Source organism: Bubalus kerabau, chromosome 9 (genome assembly GCF_029407905.1).
Source record: "Bubalus kerabau isolate K-KA32 ecotype Philippines breed swamp buffalo chromosome 9, PCC_UOA_SB_1v2, whole genome shotgun sequence".
NCBI lineage: Eukaryota > Metazoa > Chordata > Mammalia > Artiodactyla > Bovidae > Bubalus > Bubalus kerabau.
In genome coordinates this window covers 104,749,608-104,777,519 of record NC_073632.1, presented here as the reverse complement: position 1 = coordinate 104,777,519, position 27,912 = coordinate 104,749,608, and the positions used below count along the sequence as shown (strand labels likewise).

Sequence of the window (27,912 nt, the reverse complement as noted above, 5' to 3'; positions counted from 1 at the left end):
GCTAGAAAACAAGAGTGAACCTACAGATTAAAAAGACCAGAGAGGCTTATCAACCAAAATGATCAGTAACTAGGATCCTAAGCTTACACTGGTAGCCAGGATGCTGAAGTCAATTCCCCAGAGAACCTGAAGTTTAATTCAAATCTGACTTTTAAATGGAAATCATCTAACTGCAAAAACTAGAGTTCCAGTGTCTTGGAAGTCACCAAACCCACAGTTCATGATCTTTCACAATCAAAACCATGTAGCATGTTTAAGTACCTCCCTGCTGAAATGATTGCTAGCCTGCTCATGAACTCAAAGCGAGTCAGTGAGCATTGGGCTGGACACTCACAGGACATGGAACAGCAGCTGTTCTTGTGAACCATCCCAGGGCCTCTCAGAAAGACTCATGTAACACGTGATGTGGCTGGTTAATGCAGCATCCTTTTATAAGCCATGAGGACATATTATTTTGCTATACTCTTAAAACCTTGCTTTAGACCTTACACTCTGGGACAACATGTGCAATGTCTTCATTGTACTCATTGCATGAATAGCAAAAATACTCATTTGGCCACTAAAACTGAGCACAAAGTACCATACATTTGATCCAGCTGTGAAGCCCGACAGCTTGCATGACCACTACAAATTGAGAGGCAGAGGGATGGCTTTTCCCCTAAAAGCACAGCTGAAATGTGCTCAAACAATGACAAGCATAGACTTGTCTTCATGGTCAACAGACATGTTTTCTCTTTACCATCTATTTTATGATCTGTAAACCTCAAGGTGAGTGTCTCAGGTGGCTCAGTGGTAGAGAACCCACCTGCCCATGCAGGAGACAAGGTGGATCCCTGGGTCAGGAAGATCCCCTGGAGAAGGAAATGGCAACCACTCCAGTGTTATTGCTTGGAAAATCCCACGGACAGAGGAGCCTGGTGGGTTACAGTCCATAAGGTCTCAAAGAGTCTGACATGACTGAGCAGCTAAACAACAAACCTCAAGGTATTGGGTTGGCCAGCAAGTTCATTGGGGTTTGTAAGGTGAACTTTTTGACCGATCCAATTCATCACGAATCTGCTTTCAACAGTGACAACTGGTCCATTGAAACCTTTGTAAACACAGAGCCCACTGCTTGACACTTAACTACAAGTGAAAGAAGGCAGAAATCCAAATATACCTGACCAGGCTCTAGGGAGCTACGAAGCTAAGGAGTTGACAATAAAACCCACAAAACCCATTTTTATCAGAACTTTCTAACTAAACAAACTGAATGCTACAAAAGAAAACAATGTTAGCAATATTAATATTAAAAATTCTTCTTAAATATTCTCTTATAGTAATCCTTCTGTTATTCTGCATCCACTGAGTCCTTGCCTCTAAAGCAAAATCCTTTTTTTTAGATGCTACTCTCTAATTATTCAGGCATTGCTTCAAATATATGTATATATATATATATATCTCAACAGCATATTGAGAATCTTCCAAGAATGAGCTTTTAATACATCACCTCTCTTTTCTCTCAGTGCAGTGATACAGAGGAATCCAAAACGCCTTTGCTGAGGGAAGGGATGATGGAAGGATGGAAAGGAAGATGGGAGGGAGGGCAGACTGCCTAGCATCTATAAGTTTAAAGGCTGAAACATTACATCTTTGTCCAAGCTCTGCTTGACATAGATAATATTTGCAAGACTAAATTTAAAAACAAAACTTTAGACTAAAATTGAATGTTAAGAAAAGATTTATAGTTTGTGCAATTAAGGTGAATGGTTAATTACTATGAGATCTAGTAATTTGGTACAACTATTAAAATATGGACTAAATGACCAGTTCACTTCAGCTATAACACTATAATTACTCTGCAATTACTTCTATGATTCCTCCCAAGGTTTTCTTTTTTTAAGTCAAATTATCAATGATTAGTCAGATGTTTGATGATATGTGCGTGAGAAATTAATTCAAGCACTTTAACAATACTTGTTACCAGTAATATGTAAAATTACCTCTGAGTAATTTGGCGAGAGGTATTTCCCATTGCATTTGGCAATGCTCCTCAGAATTTTTAAGGCTTTATCTCCTTTCTTCCGAGTAATCAGCCAGCGGGGAGATTCAGGAACAACCCTAATGAGAAGAAGTCTTTTTTGAGTTACACTTGTGAATTTCAAAAGTTTATGACTTGAGTTTCATTCAAAATGGATCTTACAATTAGATATATACTTAGAAGATTCTGAGAGCTTAGAATTAGCTCTCTGAAATGTAGATTACCTTTGCAAGCTTATAGTGGAAGGGAAAAAATGCTCTCTGGACAACTGAATCATTGCTCATGACAAAATAAATCAATGTTACATTGCTCTTGCAAGAAAGCTATATTAGAATACACGTCCTCAATAACACAGAAGAAAAGAACTGGGATTTAATGAGCATTTAAGAAAAGGTTGAGAACCTAATTTATGTAAACTGATTTGCTCATACATTAAAATTAAATTAGAGGAATAATTAAAATATGTTCACTCTAATAAGATTCAAATGCCTACACCTATAATTTTCTGATAATTTAATTTTCTGAGGCTCTTAACATTTTATCATTCCCCTGAGAACTCCTGAGTAACATTAGTTTGCTTAGTAAAATATACAGAGAAGCAATCTTGTTCACTGCATTTAAATTGCATGTTGAAATACTGGCAGGTATAGTCTGTTGCCTCGTGGTTTTCCTAAAAATGCTACAAAATAACAAAACATAATTAATACTCTACTTTAAATGTGTTTCAGAATTTTATAATTTAATAATAAGAATTAGTCAAAAATCAATCAATAAATAACCTCTGAAAATTCTCTAGAAATTCTCAAAGCCCATTTCTGGAGATGTTAGACATCTCCGTAATCGCCTTCATGTCCATGTTTGTTTAGAAGCATACATTCTAAGTGCCTGTTGAGTAAGAATAAATTTGATAATGACCAAAATCAAATTACCAGTAATAAAGGAGGAAGAGAAAGTTGGGCAGTGTGATGGCTAGCTGGATCCCCTGCCAATTGGGGATAAAGTAGGCAATTCCAGGAAGAATTATGATTCCAAGGGTGAAGAACATTTGAATCACTATTCCCACAATCCTTCTTTGCTTTGAACCTACTATTTCAGTCACTGAAGGAAAATAAACACAGAGGTTAGGGAAGCTCAATATCAGTTCTAAAACAAAGAAAGAAACAAAGACATTACACCTGTTACACCCATCCGTCAGTATCACCAGGATACTGTGCAGTGTTCACTGTGCTCCCAAGCCCTCTGGTCAAACCCAGTGCATGCTCAGTCACTCATTCGTGTCTGACTCTTTGCACCCCCATGGACTGTAGCCCACCAGGCTCCTCGGTGCATGGGATTTCCCAGGCAAGATTACTGAAGTGGGTTGCCATATCCTTCTCCAGGGGATCTTCCCAATCCAGGGACTGAATCCGAGTCTCCTGCAGCTCCTGCTTTGCACATGGAATCTATCGGTTTCTGTCTGCCCCTAATTCCATTCTAATCATCCTGGGGTATGCTCCTTACTGCTGTCCTAAGAGTACAACTAGGAAAACTCAACAAGACTGAGGTTTCCTTAAAAACGCTTCATAGAAGTTACCCCGCCTATGCCAGCCATCAACCATTAGGGCCCCCAGGTCTCTCTCTTCTTCCCCACCCACAAAAAAGATCTGAAAGATCCCCGAAGTGGGCACCCCAAAGAGGGATCGTCTGGCAGTAATAGAAGAGAGTGGAAGCCCACAGGTCTGGAGTGATAATCCAAGAAAAGGCTTCACGTTTCCCTGGTCACAAATCCACTGTGACTCTGAGAAGGTGCCCATCCCAGACACGACTGGAAAGAGAACAGCCAGGACCTTTTCCAGTAACAGGAGCAAGGAGCAAAGAGAAGTTTTTCTTCAGAAGCCCATCTTTCTGGGTATAGAAGATAGCAAAGGTTTACAAATGAAGCTCTCATGTTCAGGTCATATCTCCTGTGTGGTTAAAAGTGCTCCACTTGTGTGGAAGGAATAGAATCAAAGGAATAATATTTGAGAGCACAGCAATGTTAGCTCACACTGTGTCATAGAAATATATGGAAAATGCTTTTAAAATGTTTCAAGGAACTAAAATTAATCTCTGAGAAAGCAAAGCAAGGGCTTCCCTGGTGGTCCAGTGGTTAAGAATCTGCCTGCCAACACAGGGGACACCGGTTCGATCCCTGATCTGGAAAGATCCCCCACGCCATGGATCAACTAAGTCCAGGTGCCACAGCTTCTAAGCCTGCGCCCTGCAACCCATGAGCTGTAACTACTGAATCCATGTGCTGCGACGACTGACGCCCAAGCTCCCTGGAGCCCACGCTCTGCACCAAGAGAAGCCGCCGTGAACAGAAGCTGTGCACCGCAACTCGAGAGCAGCCCGCGCACAGCAACGCGAACCCAGTGCAGCCAAAAATAAATGAAAAAAAGACAGAAGAAGGCAAAGCGAGAAAGCATGCAACAGCAGTATGACTAGAAAGTGCTAGAAAGTGGTTCACTCCAGTTTTTGTGATATTTCATATTTGGTTTTCACATCTATACATAATATATCCCAAATACAATGGTGGGAATTTTAATTTCTAAAGACTCCACGGCTTGTCTCTCACCCTCCTAACCACTGCAGTAGGAGTGAAGCGGCACCAGACTTGCCGGAGGAAGGCTGAGCAGCGGCACTTCTCACCCCCAAACCCTGATTCTCAAACACACCAGGAGACGAAGCCAGGTCTTACCGATCACGTAGCAGGTCATCCATGTCCCCTTTCCAAACACGCCTTGTAGGAAGCGGAAGATCACAAACACAGGGAAATTGGGCGCAAACGCCACCACGACACCAGTGACGCCAACACCGAAACACGACAGCAAGTAAATGACTATTCGGCCGTACCTTTTTGAGAATCAAAGAGGAAGAGATTACCTTAAACGTTTTTTCCAACACGATGAGAAGACTATCATTGTAAGTGTTGTTAAAAGAACTTCAAGTGCAGAACTTTCCTGATCACCATGTCAAGGATTATGGAAAGTGCTACGTTTTGCTTTATAGCAAAACCTGGGCAAATAAAAACATATGCCTCTGAAGTGACATTATGAAATTTAAAGCACAGAATGCATCCTTTGGGACTGCAGTTTCCAAAAGAGATAAGCTTCTCCATCTCTTCATGCCCTCATCCACAACGTTTTCTCCCGTACGATCTCCCTGGTGGCCGCTTGGACACTTCCTAGCATTTCTGTGGGTGGAGTCAGAAGGAGAGGCACAGAAAGAAGCGGAAATGGTCACGGCGGCCAAGAGGCCTGGCCTTCCATCTTGGCTCAACCATAAACCAGTCATGCAACTTGGGGTGAATTTCCTGAGAAATTTCCATCAAATTCACACAGTTTCTTGCTTCACAGTGGAGATAAAAGTGGTCTCAGTTTACCACTTTTGAATGAATTTACTTTAAATTCATTAAAGGCATTCATTTGCCTTTCCTACTGTCCTCCCACAGACATGTTGTTGTTTAGTTGGTAAGTTGTGTCTGACTCTTTTGTGACCCTGCGGGTGGTAGCCCTCCAGGCTCTTCCGTCCATGGGATTTCCCAGGCAAGAATACTGCAGGTCAGAAAGGGAGGCAGGGAAAAGGAACCTAGAGTCCTTCGTGTTGAACATCCAGGTTATCTGCCATTAATGTATGCATTGGCTTTTCATTTAAGCCGTACCATTTTCAAACCTTGGATTAGAAATGCCCTGGATATATAATAATATTTCCATAAATATAAGAGGTACCTATGATGGGCCAGGAATTTGGATGTATGCTTGCTCAGTCACTAAGTCATGTCTGACTCTTTGAAACTCCATGGACTGTAGCCCGCCAGGCTCCTCTGTCCATGGGATTTCCCAGGCAAGAATACTGGAGTGGGTTGCCTCCTCCAGGGGATCTTCTTGAACAGGGATCAAACCTGCATCTCTTGCATTGGCAGGCAGATTCTTGATCACTGAGCCACCTGGGAAGCCCCTTACAGACAGGTGACCTACTCCATTGTTTCTTGTCCTTTCCTTCAAGACTATGAGATTGAAGGAGTTGAAAGACGGTCAGCCCTTAGGCGGGGCAAAGGAACATGCACGACTCTGTCTTCCTCCCCAGAACACCAGGTCATCTCCGAGGTCAGGAGCCCAGCCCCTCCTGGAATACAAGTAGGAAAAGCCCACCTCCCCCCAGTAGCTGATTTACTGTAGTTTGAAGATACCTTTACTGACTGTAAAAGAGAAACACTCAGAGGCAAAACCTAATGTTTAAATTAGAAAGAGAAACAACAAAATGAAAGAAATACAGATTGAAATCCTAAAAAGCAAACCCAAATGGCAGCCACCTAGGAGAGAGAGTGATGTGGGGGATGAGAGGGGATTAAGGAAGAAAAGACGAATCGAAAAGGCTGGAAGCAGGAAGTAGGAAAGACACAGATAAGAGAGGGGGAACAGCACCGGACCCAGAGGATTAGGGAGACATCTCATGCTGAGGAGGGCTGGGGAACAGCTCAAGAAAAAGAAGATGAAGGAGCAGAAACCAAAGGTTCTACCCATTTTGAAGTCTTGGTCTGGTCAAACAATGACCAATTGCCTACAGGATTTGTGGCGTTTTGTTGGAATTCGCTAATTAATTGCTGTCGGCAGCTCTGTAAGAGACCCTCCTGAGCTGGGGTGACCATTTTTAAATTGAATGAAACAAATTTGTAAGGGGCTGACTTTATGACTAAATCAATCAAACCACAACTAGGGAGTTACTGAAGTGCATGGAATCATCTCCAGAGCGTCCAGCCAAGCCAGCCCTCGGCCCAGACACAAAGTCACTGCCTTGCTGGTCTATGTTCGCTCTCAAACGTGTTGAGACCCAAGCGGAGCAGCCCCAGTGGGTTGTACAGTTCAAGGGGTAAGGAGATGCAGTTGAAGAAGAAGGAAATAATTAGTCCAACCAAACAGGTGTTCAGCATCAAGAGTGGGGGCATGAAGACTCTTTCCCAAATGTTGAAAGCATAGCTTCCTAATAGTTAACATGAAACATCTTCCTCTGCACAGGTATACACCATCTTCTAGACGTGAAGTGGCTGTCTTACCCATGCCTACCTGTCCGCTGCATAGCCCAAGATGAACGCCCCGGCCAGGAAGCCCAGGTTCAGGATGGCTTGTGTGAGATCCAGCATCCAAGCGTTGACACAAACGAGGTCAAACTGGGAAGACAAAGAAAACCCATGAGAGATCCGTGGCAATGCTCCTCCTCAAGATACCTGATCTTTTGTATCCTTAAACATTTTTGCTCACATGCTCCTTAAATAAAAACTCTTAAGTGTATCACATAGATGCTTTTACAGCGATATGTGTCTTCTTTATCAGTTTCACTATCTGCTATCAATGTAATTTTCAGTACACTATTCTCCCAACAGTACCCAGTACAGTACTGTAGCCATGTGACACCTACCATCATCCAGCAAAAACAAGTTCTGCAATAGTCTAAAATTTGACCCCAATCTTTCTCCTCTTTGAATTCTTAGTTTCATTCACACATGGATATATCCTAATATTTTATATAGAAAATATTGTGTTATGTATATAAATTGACAGTTAATTAACTTTTGTCCTGAGATAATGTTTCTAAATATTAGAATCTTTTCTGATTGGGTTACATTCTAGTTACTTTTAGAACATGATATAAACATGTAAGATAAGATGAATCTTGAAAAACAAGCCCTATCAGGAGTAAAGTTTTGTTGGAAATGCACCTCCCCCTTTCTAGAATAAGGTTAAGAAAGCTCGGGGTTTTCCAGCTAGCTCATGAAATCTGTGGTTGAAGGTTGTTTATTACTAGAATGAGTTAGGGCTCAACATCAATTCTATTCCTGATTTTTCATTTTAAAAACTTATATGCCAAGAAAACTTATCTGTATAAATAAATTAATGGGAATGGAGAGAGTTTTGTTATAGGATTGTTACCCGATTCTTATTGCTTCTTTCTCAATGCCAAGATTCACAGAACAATCCATCAATAAAATCATTTCTAACTTTTCTGTTAACCAACTTGCCATTTATGACTCCCAGTCTTGCTGTCAGAAAAGAAATGGAAACCACCAGGCTTATAAAAAGGTGTTCAATCAAATCATTCAGGTCATTTGCTTTCTTTCCTAGTTACTTCCTTACCAGTATTCCAAATTGCCCCACTGGTTCCCCACAGGTTTTAAAACCCCAGGTCAGTACATCATAGTAAAATGGGAGAGAGGTAGGAGTCCTTTTGCAAAGGGGAAGAACATTAAGAAAAGACCTTTATCCTCATCAGCGACATATCCTCAGACATCCATTTTGGACATGTGTGAGCTGAGGCTCTGAAAGCTGATTCCTTTTGAAGAATCCAGACCCCCCCACCGCATGACCATCTCTTCACACCTGGGGCAAATGGCATGCTTGCCCCAACATGAAGAGCACTGCTCTAGACTGCAGTGCGACATGAAAATTAATGTTATTGGGATAAGAATTATGAGTGGTCTTATAGATACATATTCATAAGCAAACTGCAATATTTACTTATAGAACCTGAATTCTTGTCTTGGTCCCATAGCTAATGTATGGCCTGTTGACTAATATAGCTGGAAAAAAAGAAGCTGGAAGCTGATTTGTAGCTTGCACTCCTCCAACATCTGAAATATAGAACAAAGCATAGAAGATGTTCAATATGTGGTCCAGGTGGCATCATAGTGCTTTAGAAACTAAGTTATCTTAGCACTTTAACCACTTAAACTGGTTAAGTTTGGCTGGAAAAAAAGAAGCTGGAAAAAAGAAGACTTGGGGCAGTAGTAGGTGGCCCACTTCATAGAGCTACTGAAAAGATTTATGGAGACTAAAGAAGTAAGATTCTCATGTCTGACTCTTTGCGGCCCCAGGGGCTATAGCCCGCCAGGCTCCTCTGTCCCTGGAATTCTCCAGACTAGAATACTGGAGTGGAGTGCCATTCCTTTTTCCAGGGGATCTTCCCAACCCAGGGATTGAACCCGGGTCTCCTGCATTGCAGGTGGATTCTTTACCGTCTAAGGCACCAGGGAGGCCCCCAAAGAAGTAAGAAAATACACATATAGGCATAGAAGTTGTAACTTATAAGGGATTTATCGTTAATATAGGTGCTGGTTTTTCAAGGCACAACAATTTCATTTTAAGTAAACTTGCAGGTGATTATTCATCTGAAATAATTTCTCATTGGAATTAAGCATGTAAAGAATGCAATTAGAATTAAAGTATGTAAAATCTCAGAAATCAAACAGGAGATTTAACTGCCAGAGAAAACATTCTGACTCAGAAAATATGCTGATATCAGCCAATGTCAAATATAAACTCCCAAACAGTAGAAGCTGATTCCTCCAGCTGAGCTTCAGACACCTGGATTAGCCATATATATAGGAATGTTTCTCCAGTACCACCCAGCAAGGCCCAGCAAGAGTAAGCCTTTTAATGAACATATTTAGCTCCTTTTGAATTGTGTGAATTAAGATGCCCCTAAATACTTTTTAAATACACAAAAAGTATTCTTTAATATAAAATTGATGACATTTTTAACTCTCCCATAAGAGGAGCTACCAAAAAAATGTTTTTTCCATATTTCAGATGACAATAAAATTAATTTAAATGTTTAAGTGGTTAATGTGCTATGATAACTTATTTTCTAAAGCACTATGATACCATCTGGATCACATATGGAGCATCTTCTATGCTTTGCTCTGTATTACGGACGTTCAGTTCAGTTCAGTCGCTCAGTCACGTCTGACTCTTTGTGACCCCGGGACTGCAGCACGCCAGGCTTCCCCGTCCATCACCAACTCCCAGAGCTTGCTCAGACTCGTGTCCATGGAGTTGATGATCCGACCATCGCATCCTCTGTTGCTGCTGCTGCTGCTAAATCACTTCAGTCGTGTCCGAAACTGTGTGATCCCATAGACGGCAGCCCACCAGGTTCCGACGACCCTGGGAGTCTCCAGGCAAGAACACTCTGTTGGGGGAGTGCAAACTACCGTTCTCAGAGCCCTGGGCCAGCAGGGCCCGGTTAGGTTCTGCCAGTAGGGGGCGCTGGTGCAGGCTGAGAAGGAGGAGGGAGGCAGCGGTGGAGGTAGCACGGGCTCCAGCTGTAGCAAGGACCCCAGGCAGTACTAGATCCCCGGGAGGAGGGCATGCAACCCACTGCAGCACTCTTCCCTGGAGACTCCCATGGACAGAGGAGCCTGGTGGGCTACAGTCCTTGGGGTCACAAAGAGTCAGACACAGCTGAGTGACTGCACGCCCAGTGCTTCTAACCACTCCCCGGCTCCGTGGGGGCGAAGGGACAGGACCCCCAGGCTCTGAGATGCTGTGGAGCAGGGCAGGCGGTCTGCAGGAGCTGTCTCCTCCTTATTTTTCTGGCTTTTCCAAAACAGCTAAAATCTACATCTTTTTTTCCCCCAACCCTTCCTGCTTTATATACGTGGTCTCTCTCTCTCTCTCTCTCTCTCTTTTTTTATTTTTTATGACTGGGAGCCTGCTATCTTTCAAAAGCATGTGTGTGTGTGTATTAGTTGCTCAGTCGTGGCCAACTCTTTGCGACTCCATGGACTGCAGACCACCAGGCTTCTCTGTCCATGAGATTTTCCAGACAAGGATACTGGAGTGGGTTGCCATGTCCTTCTCCAGTGAATCTTCCCGACCCAGGGATCGAACCCAGGTCTCCTGCATTGCAGGCAGATTCTTTAACAACTGAGCTACAGGGGAAGCTCTCCAAAAACATAAAGTAAATTAATTTAAACAAATTACATACCTGGAAAGAAATGCATGTGCGTGAGAGTGTGCGCGTACGCACACACACACACACACACACGCACACACGCACACACTCACTCAGGTTTCCAGCACAGGGAACAGACACTTCAGTCACAAGGCTGAAGGGCTTGGTTTTGACTCCGGCTCGCACAGTTGGGAGGCAGACCCCTGCCTCCTGGGGAGTGTGTGTCATAATCAGTTCTGAGCTCGCTGTCTGCTGCCCAAACAGCTCTGGGTCTGAGATGTTTTTGTGTCTAAAGAGAGGTTGGCAGGCGCTGACGCCAATGAATGTTATAGACTAAGGACTTTTTCCTGAAAAAAAAAAGTACTAAAATTTTGCTGTAGTTTCCAGGGAGACCTAAAACCCATCTCTTGTCAGAACTACCTGAATCAAAGACACAAACATTTATGTCCATCCTAAGGCAATCTACCAAGAACAAGTGAAGCATCTCCTTTTTTATAAGTGTACACATTCAAAATTATTTTTACTGCGAAGTTGCTTCAGTCGTGTCCGACCCTGTGCGACCCCATAGACAGCAGCCCACCAGGCTCTGCCGTCCCTGGGATTCTCCAGGCAAGAACACTGGAGTGGGTTGCCATTTCCTTCTCCAATGCATGAAAGTGAAAAGTGAAAGGGAAGTCGCTCAGTCGTGTCCGACCTTAGCAACCCCATGGACTGCAGCCCTCCAGACTTCTCCATCCATGGGATTTTCCAGGCAAAAGTACTGGAGTGGGGTGCCATTGCCTTCTCCGAAAATTAGTTTTAAATGCTCATAAATCCATTGTACCCATCCTGTTAATTTTCCTTTAAAGTAACTTTTATTTAAATTTCAACTCATCTCTACACAAGGAAAATTACTCCCCTTGGCACAAGCAGAAAGCCAATCAGATAAGGATTCAAGCAACTGTTTATGGAATTCTGGAAGGATCTCATCATTTCATTTGCAGAAAGCACAACTCTAGCCTAATTAGATCATTTCAAAGGGCTTCCAACCAAGTGCTTTTCTTAGCTTTTCCTAGATGTTAAAATCCAAACAGACATTATGTCAACTTGAGTTGTAATGATAAAATGCTGAATCAGGTCATCGTCAGATACATGCTCAAGTTTTGATGTCTAAATTATCCTTAGAACCAGGGCAACAGAATATCTTCAATACACAAAGGTCAAAGGGAGGAAGTAATGTGAAAATATTGCAAGGATGCAAAAAGCAGGAGTTCAGGAGGGGGCTTGCCAGCTCCTGAAGCCACAGGGAGTGACCCCTGCCTCCTTCCTAATGCGCGAGGAGCGCCTCCCTCCATCCTCCACCAAGCAAGTATTTCAAAGTCTCAATCAGTTTCAAAGACTCACTCCCTGGGGAAGAAACTGAAATATTTGGGTGGCGAGGGCCTGGACTTGTCCGCAACACATCATGCTTTCTTCCGCCCAATGTCTGGCAACCAGATAAGGCTGAGATTCAGACACTGGAAAAGGCTGTGCTGAGGAACTTCAACGTAGGTGAAAAACCCACTGCATCCTAGAGCAGGATAAACAGGAGGGAGAGCTGGACTTTTCCATAGACGTGCTGTTTAGTCCTCTTGAACAAACTCTCACATAAGAGAGTCTAAGTTGAGAGGACATCACGGTATTTGACTCCGGCCACGGCCATGAAAAACAGTATTCGTTCTCTGTATTGCTGTGGGAGAAAGAGAAGTCGTTGGAATTGAATGATCAGCCCTGAGTGCCTCTGCTCTGACTTTCTCAGGATGTGTTGTGAATCGAGCCATTCCTCATCTGCTCTCGGTTAGAAATCAACAGCCAACAAACGCTTCATCAGTGTTATCAACATCACGTACACCCTTGGTTTGACCACCAGGTGTGGGGTGCCTCTGGCTACATTTAGCACCAGCCAATCACACATTGATCCCATGGATGGATTCCATTTCTAATCAACAAGCTGCCATCACAGAGCCTATTAATGGTTTAAAATACTGTACTCATAGGGACTTCCCTGGTGATCCAGTGGTTAAGACTCCACACTCCCAGTGTAGAAGTCCTGGGTTTGACCCCTGGTTGAGGAACTAGATCCCCCACGCTGCAAATAAGAGCTTGCACGTGGCAACTAAAAAGATCCTGCAACAAAGACCAAGGAGTCCATATGATGCAACTAAGACCTGGAGCAGCCAAACAAATAAACATTTTTAAAACACTGCAATCACAAAGAAAATCATTTAGGTTGGATCTCCATGAGAGGGAAGCATGTCATTATTAATTCTAGTTTTAACGAAAATTTCTTTAAATGATCTGATAGCATTATTTGGGTATTATTTGGGCATACCAAAATTTTCCTGCTTTTCTGATCTGTGTGAGCCGTCATGATGAGCTGCAGGTATGGAAACTGATCATAAGTATTCAAAGCTTCCAGTGGTGTGCTGGCATCCCACAGATGAGGCCAGGAGGAATACCAGCTCAGGCTTCATTTCTGCCTCCATGGGGAGCTTATCACATGGCTCAGAGCTGTTGTTTAGTTGCTAAGTTATGTTCGACTCTTTTGAGAGCCCATGGACTGTAACCCACCAGGCTCCTCTGTCCATGGGATTTCCCAGCAAGAATACTAGAGTGGGTTGCCATTACCTTCTCTAGGGGATCTTCCCAAACCAGGGATCGAACCTGGGTCTCCTGAATTGGCAGGCAGATTCTTTACCACTGAGCCACCAGGAGGCAGGGTAGCTTATGGGAAGCAAACATAGGGCAATTGAGATTTAAACTGAATGGGACCAACTAAATGCAAGACCTGGAGCAGCCAAAGACAGTGAAACACATGACTGGTGGGAATCCAGAGCAGTCAGATTCATGGAGAAAGTGGGACATCAACAAAGCCTTCAATAATGAGCTGCATTTAGAAGGGAAACAAAGGGGAAAGAAGGGTGTTTGAGCAGGGCTATGGGCAACCTAGGCACAGGGACCGAAGCACACATGCCAATGAGGTCCACATCTGCCTGCCACAGAGAGGGTGGCAGGCTCAGACTTAAAGCTGAAGGACCACCTGTGTCTATGCCCCCAGTGGGGCAGGGGGCAATGGGACAGAGTTTCTTACTCAGAAAACCAGAGGCATCAAGAGCGCTCATAACAAAGGAGGAGAAAGATCTAAAGGATAGAGGAAGAGTCTGGAAGGTTGCAAATGAAAGGCCCAGAGCAAAAGCCCTAACCCCAGGACAGAACAAGATTCCAGGGAGAGGACAGCAAGACCCAGAGACAAGAAACCCAAGAGTCTGCGAAAGTTGCCTAGAACAGGCGATCCCTGGTGTAAAGGGGCACCACCCTGTGACGCAAGGTTTACAGGGTGTCTCTTGCCCTATGGCCACTCTCCAAGGTCAATAACACTCACACTTCATATACATATAGAAGCTTCCCCGGTAACTCAGCTGGTAAAGAATCTGCCTGCAATGCAGGAGACCCTGGTTCGATTCCTGGGTCGGGAAGATCCCCTGGAGAAGGGAAAGGCTGCCCACTCCAGTATTCTGGCCTAGAGAATTCCATAGACTGTGTAGTCCATGGGGTCACACAGAGTCAGACATGACTGAACAACATTCACTTTTCACATATAGTCAAGCAAACAAACTTGGAAATATGATGGAGAGATGGCCTTTAAACACACAACTTTCTGTCTGAGCTTGCGAAACTGGAAGAAAGGAGAAAGCTAAATTTACTCGGATATAAAATGCCTCATTATTTATTAAGACCTTCATGACTCACCTTCAAACCTTAGACGTCCAACCTGTTTTATTTCTTTGTAGCGAAGACAAGCAATTACTCATCTGAAAATGTTTACGATTTCTCTAAAGAACCGAGACTATCTGAGGACAAGAGAAAGCTGACTGACTCTGAATCTGTACAGACCCAAGAACAGAGGCGCTGCGGCTCTGGAGTCTGCCCAGGCGTCTTGATCGAACCTCTCCTAACTTTGTGTCCCTTGGCAATTTTCTTTAGTCTTTTTTTAAGATAAATTTATTTATTTTTATTTTTGGCTGTGCTGGGTCTCTGTTGCCGCATGGGCTTTCCTCTAGCTGTGGACAGCAGGGGCCGGTCTTGAGTTGTGGCGCGTGGGCTTCTCATTGCAGGGGCTTCTTTCGTTGTGGAGCACCAGCTCCAGGGCTCGCAAGCTTCAGCAGTTGCTGCACATGAGCTCCGGGTTGAGGCTCCAGGGGTCGGGTCTAGAGCACAGGCTCAATAGTTGTCGTGTGTGGGCTTTGTTGTTCTGTGGCATGTGGGATCTTCCTGGATCCAGGATCAGACCTGTGGCTCCTGCATTGGCAGGTGGACTCTCCACCACCGAGCCACCAGGAAAACCCTTCTTAACGCCTTTAACCCCTCTGGGTCCCTATCTATAAAATGAGCACGAGAACTGGCTGATGCTGTCACTATCAGATAATATATGTAAGGTACTTAGTATAACGCTCGAGACGTTAAATACCCAATAAATGTTCCCAACTACCTTATGGTTAGTGATCTAATGACAAGGATGTTGTTGTTGTTCAGTTTACTAAGTCGTGCCCAGCTCTTTGTGATCCCATCAACTGCAGCACACCAGGCTTCCCTGTCCTTCACTATCTCTCGGAGTTTGCTCAAATTCATGTTCATAGAGTCGGGGATGCCATCAAACCATTTCATTCTCTGTCTCCCCCTTCTCTTCCTGCCTTCAGTCTTTCCCAGCATCAGACTCTTTTCCAATGAGTCAGTTCTTTGCATTAGGTGGCCAAAGTTTTGGAGGTTAAGCTTCAGCATCAGTCCTTCCAATGAATATTCAGGACTGATTTTCTTTAGGATGGACTGGTTGGATCTCCTTGCAGTCCAAGGGACTCTCAAGAGTCTTCTCCAACATTGCAGTTTGAAAGCATCAATTCTTCAGTGCTCAGCTTTCTTTATGGTCCAACTTTCACATCCACACATGACTACTGGAAAAACCACAGCTCTGACTGGAAGGACCTTTGTTGGTGAAGTGATGCCTCTGCTTTTACTATGCTGTCTAGGTTTGTCATAGCTTTTCTTCCAAGGAACAAGTGTCTTTTAATTTCATGATGATGATAATAAATACCATAATGAATGGTTTTAACATGTAGTTTTCAACACTGACTGCTTGTTGAAATGACTTGGAATAAGTGAAAACAAGCCTAAGCTCTGCTCCAGACCAATTAAATCAGAATCCAGTCTAACAAGCAGATGAGTTTGAAAACCCTGGGTAGCCATAGAGGTTATAAGTATACAAGTTACATGCCTGCTGAGGGGTAGTTAATTTTCACATAGTATGCTGGGTTGGCTAGCGTCCCCCAGCCCTCACCCAGTTGATGTCACTCTGGAACCTCAGAAAATGACTTTATTTGGAAATAGGGTCTTCAGTTCAGTTAGTTCAGTTCAGTCGCTCAGTCGTGTCCGACTCTTTGAGACCCCATGAATTGCAGCACGCCAGGCCTCCCTGTCCATCACCAACTCCCGGAGTTCACTCAAACTCATGTCCATCGAGTTGGTGATGCCATCCAACCATCTCATCCTCTGTCGTCCCCTTCTCCTCCTGCCCCCAATCCCTCCCAGCATCAGAGTCTTTCCCAATGAGTCAACTCTTCGCATAAACAGATGTAATTAGTTAAGATGAGGTCATACTTCATACTGGCTCAGGGTGGGCCCTAATGTAATGACTGGTGTCCTTATAAGAAGAGGTGGCGGAGACACAGACATACACGTTGCGGTGAGGGGCCACACCTTGGGAAGACATAGGGAGAGATTGGAATGATGCATCGACAAGCTAAAGACCACCAAGGACGGCCAGTGTATTTGTTTGCTAAGGTTGCCATGACAAAGTATGGCTTTAAGCAACAGAAATATATTCTCTTACAGTTTGGAGGCCAGACATCTCAGACTAAGGTGTCAACAGAGTTGGTTTCTTCTGAGGCCTCTCTTGGCTTGAAGATGGGTATCTTCTCGCTCTGTCTTTACATGACCTTCCTCTCTGTGTGTCTGTGTCCTGATCTCCATCTAACAAGGTCATCAGTCATCTGAATCAGGGCCCACTAAAATGACTTCATTTCAATTTAATTTCCCCTTTTGTTATTGTTGTTTAGTCACTAAGTCGCGTCCAACTCTTTTGGGACCCCACGTACTATAGCCCACTAGGCTCCTCGGCCCATGGGATTTTCCAGGCAAGAATACTGGAGTGGGTTGCCATTCCCTTCTCCAGGGGACTTTCCTGACCCAGGGATCAAACCCTCATCTCTTGCATCTCCTGCATTGGCAGGTGGGTTCTTTAGCACTAGTGCCACCTGGGAAGCCCTTGAAGACCACAGACCTGTTGAAACCAGAAGGTTGATGATCATGACTCCAGAAATACCACCTTATGACCTCACCATCAATTAATCGGAAGAATGTCCATGAGCGTGTCATGCACACTGTGACCCCCTTCCTCACCTTGCCTTTAAAGACCCTTCTCTGAAAGCCATCAGGGGATTTGGATCTTTTGAACACAAGCTACAATAGACGTCATTCTTTCCTTCACCACAACCCTGTGTGAGTAGACTGGCTTTATTGTCCGTTCAAGTTTGGTTTGGTAACAAGATAATTTTTAACTAAGTGTCTGAGATACTGTACTCATCTAAATTTCCTAAAACAGTGTTCATTTAAAGTGGCACACAATATCTGACTCATATTTTTGCCAGTATTCTCTGTTCTGGAGAATACTGGAGTGGGTTGCCATTCCCTTCATGGACATTCTTCTGATTGATGGTGAGGTCATAAGGTGGTATTTCTGGAGTCATGATCATCAACCTTCTGGTTTCAACAGGTCTGTGGTCTTCAAGGGCTTCCCAGGTGGCACTAGTGGTAAAGAACCCACCTGCCAATGCAGGAGATGCAAGAGATGAGGGTTTGATCCTTGGCTCAGGAAGATCTCCTGGAGAAGGGAATGGCAACCCACTCCAGTATGTATTAGGGGCTTCCCTGGTGGCTCAGAGGTTAAAGCATCTGCCTCCAACGCAGGAGACCTGGGTTCAATCCCTGGGTTGGGAAGATCCCTTGGAGAAGGAAATGGCAACCCACTCCAGTACTTTTGCGTGGAGAATCCCGTGGATGGAGGAGCCTGGTAGGCTACAGTCCGTGGGGTCACAAAGAGTCGGACAGGACTGAGCGACTTCACTTTCACTTTCTGTCCTGGAGACCAAAATCAGCCTTGAGTGTTGGTGATGAGTTGACTTCTCAGATACCCTGTTCTGTGATATTAACTGTGTTCATGCGTGTTCAGTTGCTCAGTCATGTCTTGACTCTTTGGGATCCCATGGACAGTAGACCACCAGGCTCCTCTGTCCATGGAATTCTTCAGGCAACAATACTGGAGTGGGTTGCCATTTCCTCCTCCAGGGGATCGTCCCGACCCAGGGATCGAATCTGCATCTCCTGCATTGGCAGGTGGGTTTTTTAATACTGTGCCACCTGGGAAGCCCCGATATTAACCATACATAACACCAATACTTTATATTCAAGCTTCAAGGCAGAGGCCTCCCAAAATGGGTCTGCTCAGCATATGTCTTTATGAGATATCACAAAAATAATAATCTACCTTAGAATAATAACAGGTCCTACATGTGGTATTAGGGAGGAGTGCCTTGGAAATGAGATGATCCTTTCTTTGATGAAAATCTTTAATAGCTGCTCACTTTTTAGAGAAGAAAGTGCAGGCTTTTTATTACAGCTTTCAAAGCTCTTCCCATAGTGCCTCAACACATTTTCCAATTTTACCACCCATCACTCTTGGCTGCACTGGCCTGTTCACCCACAATTGAGTTATTTTTACCTTCATGCGCTTCCAGCTGTTTTCTCTGTCTGGAACACCATTTTCCCATCTCTTCTCTGTCAGATAAAAATCCCACGCCTTCCTTCTTCAAGACCTAGATAAGACACCCACCCTGGATTGGAGACACCCTACCTACCAGATCCTTCATGAAAATCTATTTCAGTGAGCTCCAGAGGTCACATACCTTAACTGTGACCACATAGCCTGAATTTTCTAGAAAAGTCCTAATACCATAATTTTGTCTGTAAGGTGAACTTGTCACTTCTCCTACTAGAGGTCCCTGTTTTGGAATTGATAAACTCAGTTAGTACAACACTATCATTGTATTGTCAAATAAAAAAATCTGAAAAATAAAATGACTTTTAAAAAAAAGCATTGCCCATACTTTTTAAAAACTATTTTTTATTTAAGCAACATGGTGAATGTATATAAGTTAGAAGAAAAACAACCAGTTATTGTGGGTTTTGTCCAGTTGCTAAGTTGTGTCAGAATCTTTGCCACCCCATGAACTGCAGGACACCAGGATTCCCTGCCCTTCACTATCTCCCATAATCACCTGCAATTCCACTCTATTATGAATATTTTTCTATACTTTTACACATGCAAATATATATACACACACACGTGTGTTTTTAGAAGATAAAGCTATGTTCATCTACTATAGTTTTTTGTCTTTCTACTATTCTACACAGTCTGCATGGGATTTGTGAGTTTGTGAATCTCTTTTCCATACCATCACTATAAACGGCTACATTTAGTCTACTGCATTGGAGAAGGCAATGGCAACCCACTCCAGTACTCTTGCCTGGAAACTCCCATGGGCAGAGGAGCCTGGTAGGCTGCAGTCCATGGGGTTGCGAAGAGTCGGACACGACTGAGAGACTTCACTTTCACTTTTCACTTTCCTGCATTGGAGAAGGCAATGGCAACCCACTCCAGTGTTCTTGCCTGGAGAATCCCAGGGACGGGGGAGCCTGGTGGGCTGCCATCTGTGGGGTCTCACAGAGTCGGACACGACTGAATCGACTTAGCAGCAGCAGCACCAGCAGCAGTCTATTGCATATGAGATCATAATTATTAAACCTATTATTAGACCATAAATATTAAACTTATTCTTTATACTGGAAAAGAGAGTAGGTAGTTTTAAGTTTTTCACCATTATAGAAATACACTGAAAGCCTTATTCTAAAAAAAGAAATGAAAAATCTGAGTTTTGAAATATAATCAAGTCATGGCAAGCAAAATATAAACATTTGGGGATGAAAGATTAAATTATAATTTCAAAAAAAATCCCAGTTGCTTTGTTAACCTTCTTATATGCCAACTTATTATAAAACAAGTTTCGAAAAATATTATGTAAAGCAGCCTGCTAATTTATGTAGGTTGCAGTTTCTTTTGAAAAACTCTTACGCAGACCCCTAAAATAAACATACATGAGCACATTCCACAGAAATCCATTTTTTTCCAACAAAGTTTTTCAATCCCAGTTTTTAAGAAAATAAAATGTAGGCTCTGTTTATATTAGCCTCATTGTTAATTAGAGTGATCAGAGGTTCTTCTTGGAGTTGATTTTGTGTCCCTAACATGATAATAGTTCCCTGTAATAATTAAGAAATGTAGAGACATTTAAAAGGACATAACAAATATACTAAAATGATTCAACATTTTGGAGACAAAGCTGTCCAGACTGCACAATGGGAAAAATAATAACAGATGACATAGTCTGCATGTATGGGTCAGATATATTTGTGAGCACAGGTAATAAACAATGAGATATAAACAGAAACAAGAAGTTCAGAGCTCCTTGATTCTTATTAGGGCTGTAACTGCAGTTATTCATGGGGGTTGATTTGTATTTGAAACATACAACAGTTAGTACCAAGAATGAGCCCACTGTTTGATCATTATAAGTACCAGAGGGCCAAACAAAACACACAGAACTTATCCTTAGAAACACGACAATGTTTACAACTAATAATAAACATGTACATGCCTTTTTGTGATTCTTCGGTTTGGGGAAAAGAAGGTGTCAAATTAGCTTATCATGAAGCAAGATGTGGGGACTTTTACAGGTGCAAAAAGTAGTTCTATCTTATGTAGTTGGCATTTTGAAAATGGTACCAGGAGATATTTTGCTACTAAAAATTGTCCTCTGCTGCTGCTGCTGCTGCTAAGTCGCTTCAGTCATGTCCAACTCTGTGCGACCCCATAGACAGCAGCCCACCAGGCTTCCCCGTCCCTGGGATTCTCCAGGCAAGAACACTGGAGTGGGTTGCCATTGCCTTCTTCAAAAATTGTCCTCAAATACAGACAAAGATATTTGGCAGTTTTCTGGGCTGTAGGATGTTATGGAACCTACAGGAAGGATTTATAAGCCATCTGATTGCAGTTTGGGTGAAACAGGTAGAGGGAAACTACTAAAAATAATAACAATAATAAATCCCACAATGAGTTTAACCATCCCTTATAGGAAAATAAACACATGACCTTCTCTGTGCTTTGGAGAGAAAGACAGACTCCCCCGCCCCCACCTCCCATGTGAGGATTTGACACAGAAATTTTCAAAATCTGCCATCTTGAGATGTCAAGGACTTCCTGATATATATTACAGTCCATCAGGCATGACTTGAAGAGGAATTCTAGGATCAAGAAGACCCATCACATCTTACGAGATTTCAGCTTGTGTGTTTCAAACACTGTTTATCCTTTTGGAAACCACCATTACCAAAGATTTTCATAATCTAGTCAGAACATGGAGTACCATACACACCTTTTAAAGTCTGCCAAAGCCCATATTTTCTAATAGAACTCACTCTTACGACACAGGCAGCCAAGCTAAAGAAAGACCAGCAATAGTGCCACAGAAAAATCTACTTCTCCAGAATATAAAAACTGGCCTTCAGGATGTAAATCTTTGGTATTTTCCCACTTATGCTTATCTATTTTAATCTTCTAAAAAATCATTGATTTTGCTGTGAATATTAAAAAGCCATGTTCTCTGTAAAGCAATTATCCTTCAATAAAAAATAAATTAATTAAAAAAAATGTTCCAATCCTATCACTGCTTTTTGACTTTGACACATCATTCTAGAATTTTCGGAACCTTAGTTTTGTGCTCACATCAAAACCCAGGACACTGAACAGATAGTTTGGAAGGTCTGTGTTTCCCTGTTCTGATATTTTCTGTCCTGTGAACACGGAATGAGTGTCAGAAACACCAGGTGACTCATAACAGCAAAGTAATTCCTATTATATTAGGAAAGAAACAATGTACAATGAGAAGTTTTAGAGGAGAAATAGAACATTATATAAATCAATAAGAAAAGTAGAAGTTACTGTCAGCAAAAGTCAATAAATGACCAAACAGTTTAAAAATGGTAAACTGACTCAAACAAAAAAAAAGCTTTGTGCCAAAGAATATACAATGGGAGAAAGGCAGTCTCTTCAGCAGCTGGTATTGGGAAAGTTGGACAGCTACATGTGAATCCTGGAAGCTATAACACATCCTCACAGCACACACAGAAATAAACTTGAAATGGCTTAAAGACTTAAGTGTAAGACAAGACACCATAAAGCTCCTAGAAGAGAATATATGCAAACTTTCTCTTACATAAATCATACCAGTGCTTTCCTAGGTCAGTCTCCAAAGGCAATAGAAATAATAGCAAAAGTAAACAAATGGAGCCTGTTCAGACATAAAAGGTTTGCACATCAAAGGAAACCATAAGCAAAATGAAAAGACATCTTATGTATAGCCTGGGATAAAATATTTGCAAATGATGCAACAGATAAGGGATTACTTTCCAAAATATTCAAACAGTTCCTACAATCCAATAACAAAAAACCAAACAACCCAATCGAAAAATAGGCACAAGATCTAAATAGACATTTCTCCAAAGAATGCAGACAGATGGCCAATAGGCACATGAAAAGATGCTCATCATTGCTAAGTATTAAAAAGCACGAATCAAAACTACAATGAGGTACCACCTCACATTGGTCAGACTGGCCATCATTAAAAAGCCTACAAATGACAAATGCTGGAGAGGGTGTGGAGCAAAGGGAACCTTCCTACATTGTTGGTAAGAATGTAAATGGTGCAGCCACTGTGGAGAACAGTATGGAGGCTCCTCAAAAAAGTAAAAATAGAGCTATCATATGACCCAGCAACCCCACTCCTGGGATATATCTAATTGAAAACTCTAATTCTAAAAGATACCTGCACCCCAATGTTCATAGTAACACCATTTACAGTAGTCAAGACATGGAAACAAGCTAGATATCCATCAACAGATGAATGGCTAAAGAAGATGTGGGGTGTGTGTGTGTGTGTGTGTGTGTGTAATAGAATATTAGCCATAAAAACAAAACAATGTCATTTGCAGCAACATGGGTGGACCTAGAGATTAGCTAGGATTAGATTAGCATACTAGATTAGCATACTTACATACTAAGTGAAGTATGTGAGACAGAGAAAGACAAATACCATATGATATCACTTATATCATATGGAATCTATGAAAGTAGACACAAATGAACATATCTATGAAATAGAAACGAACTGACAGATATAGAGAACAGATTTGTGGCTGCCAGAAGAGAAGGAGGGAAGGACTGGGAGTTGGGGGTTATCAGACACAAACATACATTCAGAATGGATAAACATCAAGGTCCTATTGCACAGCACAAGGAATTATATTCAACATTCTGTAGCAAACCATAATGGCAAAGAATAGGAAAAGAATATGGATATGGATATGGATAACCAAGTCACTTTTCTGTACAGCAGAAATTAAGCACAACTTCATCAATCAACTATACTTCAATAAAATTTGAAAAAATATCTTTGCACCGAAACTAAGCTTTCTCAGCAGCATCTGCAGATGGCTTCTTCCTCCATCTGTGGCTTGTGCTAACTTTTTTTTTTGTTGTTGTTGTTGTTGTTCTCTCAGTGGTTTATATGTGAGATCAAGAATCAGTGAGATTTGACAATAGAATTATTTTTATAACATTTCCAATTGTTTAGAATCAGGAAAAGAGGCTTGAGAAAACGCTTCATGTCAGGAGAGTCTGGGCCAGGATTTTTGGTAGAGCACTTCAGGCAAGTTGGAAAACAATAGGATTATTCATTAAACTCCACCTGGACAGCACTGCTTTGCAAGTGTTATTCTGTTGTGACTGCAGAGTTTGTAATTATTTGACCTGAAGCACGGAACAAACTTTGTAATCTGTACTACTCTGAACAGTATTTCTATTGTGTGTGTGCACACACTATTTTGGGAAATACACACATACAACCGTGTATTTCCCAAAGTCTTTAAGATGCCCGGAGCTGCCAAGTGTCAGATAGTCTTGCCTGGGAAATTCCATTAACAGAGGAGCCTGGTGGGCTACAGTCTATGGGGTCGCAAAGAGTCAGAGATGATTTAGGGTCTAAACAACAATAAGACTTCATTAAGCTATCTCTCTTCAGTAAGAGAGCTATTTCCATCATATTTTTACCAACTGAAAATTGCCTCATGCTTGCAAATAAAATTTTCTGCTACTGGAATAACATTTAAAAAAAAATGTTGGCATTGTACCAATGTATTTTTTTTTCCTCTTCAAGCATTACTCTAGCAGTTTCATACTGCTCTTAGAATTAGTTGTTTCGCAGTGGGAAGGGGAGCAGGGAGTACAAGCTGTTGAGTATAAGAACTGTGCATCTTGGTTTTACAATTTCAGACGGTAAAGCATATGCCCACCATGCGGAAGACGTGGGTTTGATCCCTGGGTCGGGAAGATGCCCTGGAGAAGGAAATGGCAATCCACTCCAGTACCCTTGCCTGGAAAATCCCATGGACGGAGGAGCCTGGTAGGCTACAGTCCATGGGGTCGCAGAGAGTCGGACACAACTGAGCTACTTCACTTGTTTTCTTTTCTTTTTGTTTTACAAAGGAAGGAAGGTTCTAGAGTGTCACCGTGACAGTTTATGTCTTTTTATTGGCTCAGACTGGGCCAAATCACGGGAAAATAGACCCTTGCTAGGACTGCACTTCTTCTGTTGAAATGACAGGGCATTTCCAAGGGGCCGTGTGCTGGTCGGCAGCTCTAACGCAGGTCTGGTTGCTTGGGAATCCCTGCTTCACGCCACGTCAAAGGTCCAGGCCTGGTCTGATCAGTTTCTGGAGACAGACACTGCCGCCAAGTGGAAGGCGACCATGTAGGCTTCTCGAGGTGCCTTCCACCTACCCACCTGGAACCGCGGTAGGTACCAGGCTTCCAGAGGGAGCCACTCAGAAAACAGCGTGCGCCCACTCTGCCTGTGTCTTCCGGTGCTCCCGGGAGGCATCCATGTTCCTGTCACTGTCACTGCAGAGCTTTCAAGTGAAGCTGGAGACAAGACACCCTTTCATATATTTTAATTACCTCACGCTTAAACCGGAGGCTGGCACCCATCCCGGAAAGCCCTGAATGGCCCTGCTTCTGCCAAGTCTTTCCTCTTCCTTGTGTCTCTTCTCGATCCACAGCTGCTCCAAACTGGAAAGTGCAACCCCCACGGATGAGCCCCACGGTCCCAGGATGGGGAGAGTCCCAGGCAACACCCTTCTCAGAGGCCAGCATCTTCTTGCTGAACCGGGGGACTGGGGGTGACTTTGGACAAGCTGGGGGACAGTCCCCTGTTCTGCCAGATATGGCCACACTGAAGGCATGGCCAGAGCCTGGATTCGGGCAGCCCGAGAGCTGCCCAAGCACGGTGAGAAGTTTTGTCCAGGAGGCTGCAGGTGCTGTCTTGCAAGTGAGAAGGGAGCAGGGCTTGGGCTCCAGTTTTCTCGAAGCTTCCAGCTGAGCACCGGTGATGCAGCACGTGAAACAGAACACAAGGTGGAATGTGTTGAAATCCCACAAGAGAAGCACAGAGCGCGATGCAAGCACAGAGCCGGGAGAGAAACGGTCCGGGCTGGGGTACGTGCCAGCCCGGGGTTTTGGCCGAGGCAGGGCTGGAGCCAGGCCTCGAAGATCTGGTTGTACTTGGACACACAGAGACGAGGCGGAAGCAAAAGCAGGGTCACCAAAGAGATACAGGATGAAGCATGGGGCAGGGTTGCAATACGAAACGAGCTCACTGAGAAATCGGACCATGGGTCTCAATAGCAATGGGCATCTTAATAGCTCTCTACGGCTTCTAAAGCATTTTATCATTGAGTACCCTATTTGATTCATACAAAATATGAAGGTAAGTCTTAAGGTTCTTATCAGGTTTTATTTTCATGAAGTTTCACCTCAGGGAATAAATGTGAATATAGTTTAAACACTGTGATATTAAGTAGCATATAAGTACTTATTAGGTTCGATCCCTGCGTTGGGAAGAAACTCTGGAGGAGGAAATGGCAATCCACTCTAGTATTCTTGAATGAAGAATCCCACGGACAGAGGAGTCTGGCAGGCTACAGTCCGTAGGTGTGCAAAAAGTCGTACACGACTGAGGGACTTAGCACACACTTATTACTAATGATGAGAAAGTATTAGAGAGTGTAGCATAACTAAATGGAATGTACATGCTGCTTTATTAATGCCGGCTCCATTCTAACCCAGCTTGATGAATAATAATGAGAACACTGACAACAGTTTGTCCGAAGGCTGCATCTGCACGGCTTCCTGTGATTAGGTTTAGAAAGATAGGGAAGAAAGGGGACATTCACATGGATGTCCAGATATAGGTCAACTGTGAAGAATGGACTAGGAAGCCGTGGAGCCTCCCACTTGGAGGTCATGTGCCGTGGAGCAGGGATGACCATTCCCTGCTGTGTCTGCTCTGACTCCCTGACTCATGGAATCTGCAAGTATAAAAAAGTGTTTTTTAAAAATAAACAGCAAGGATTTACTGTATGACACAAAGAGCTATATTAAGTATCTTGTAATAAACTATAACCAAAAGAATTGAAAAATAAAAATAGAAACATATATAACGGAATCATTATGCTGTACACTTGAAACTAACACGTCATTGCAAATCAATTATACTCCGATTTTAATAAGTCAAGCTGAGGATTATTTATAGGTAAGCTGCAGGTTTGGGCTTCCCGGGTGACAGTAGCAGTAAAGAATCTGCCTGCAATGCCGGAGACCTGGGTTCGATCCCTGGGTCAGGAAGATCCTCTGGAGAAGGGCATGGCTACCCACTCCAGTATTTTGGGGGAAATTCCATGGACAGAGCAGCCTGGCGGGCTATGGTCCATAGGGTCACAAAGAGTCGGACACGACTAAAGCCACTTAGCACACAAGTTGCAGCTTTCCCTTCTTAATCTTTATAACACAAAAATGCTGGTTTAAAGTCATTAAGTTTTGTTGTAATTTCTTCCACAGCAATAGTAAGTGGAATTTCCACTTGATCTACAATGGTTTCTTTCTTTTTTAAAAGATAATCTAAAGGAACTATGACAAAATGCTAACATTTGTTCATTTGGGTGGTGGGAATGTGAATATTTGTTACATTTTTCTTTGAATAAATTATTTTTTTAATTTAAAACTTTACATGAAATCCATTTGTATTTCTAATATAAAACACACTGTTGACATTGCCAGTAAATCTCTAAGTGCTGATGTTAAAAAGAAGAGAAAGAAAGCATTTCAAAAGACTCACCGGGAAAGCCATTGTATTTTACTACGTTCATTTAAGGATTCAAAGAGGTTGGTGAAAATACTACAAAAGTAACCAATGTAAAAGCAGAGACATAGCTTTGCTGACAAAGGCCATATAGTCAAAGCTATGGTTTTTCCAGTAGTCATGTACAGATGTGAGAGTGGGACCATAAAGAAGGCTGAGCACCAAAGAACTGATGCTTTCAAACTGTGGCATTGGAGAAGACTTTTGAGAGTCCTGGACTGCAAGGAGATCAAACCAGTCAGTCCTAAAGGAAATCAACCCTGAATATTCACTGGAAGGACTGACGCTAAAGCTGAAGCTCCGATACTTTGGCCTCCTGTTGTGAAGAGCTGACTCACTGGAAAAGACCCTGATCCTGGGAAAGACTGAGGGCAGGAGGAAAAGGGGGTGACAGAGGTTGAGATGGTTGGATGGCATCACCAACTCAATGGACATGAGTTTAAGTAAACTCCAGAAGATGGTGAAGGACAAGGAAACCCGGCGTGCTGCAGTCCATGGGGGTCACAAAGAGATGGGCACGACTTAGTGACTGAACACCAACCAACCAATAAACATCACCAGCACATCGTGGGAATCGCTCTGATAGTGAGCTGACGAGGTAGTAAAGTCTTGTACTGTTTTCCATTACAGATACACCTTGTCATA

The 27,912-nt window shown here is 42.9% G+C and overlaps 1 protein-coding gene and 1 non-coding gene across 2 annotated transcripts in view; one reads left to right on the top strand and one right to left on the bottom strand.

Moving 5' to 3' along the window:
• The window catches only part of SLC22A3 (solute carrier family 22 member 3), a 99,218-nt gene that overhangs the window by 53,542 nt on the left and 17,764 nt on the right, over nt 1-27,912 (bottom strand). Inside the window, exons 2-5 of the mRNA XM_055536143.1 lie at nt 7,105-7,208; nt 4,740-4,894; nt 2,950-3,118; nt 1,983-2,100 (exon numbers count right to left, since the gene is read on the bottom strand). Of these exons, the coding sequence (XP_055392118.1) occupies nt 1,983-2,100; nt 2,950-3,118; nt 4,740-4,894; nt 7,105-7,208 (546 nt within the window). The remainder of the gene's footprint in view (nt 1-1,982; nt 2,101-2,949; nt 3,119-4,739; nt 4,895-7,104; nt 7,209-27,912) is intronic.
• On the top strand, nt 17,768-17,839 carry TRNAW-CCA (transfer RNA tryptophan (anticodon CCA)). Its single transcript has one exon. It is a non-coding gene; the product is annotated as a tRNA-Trp (tRNA).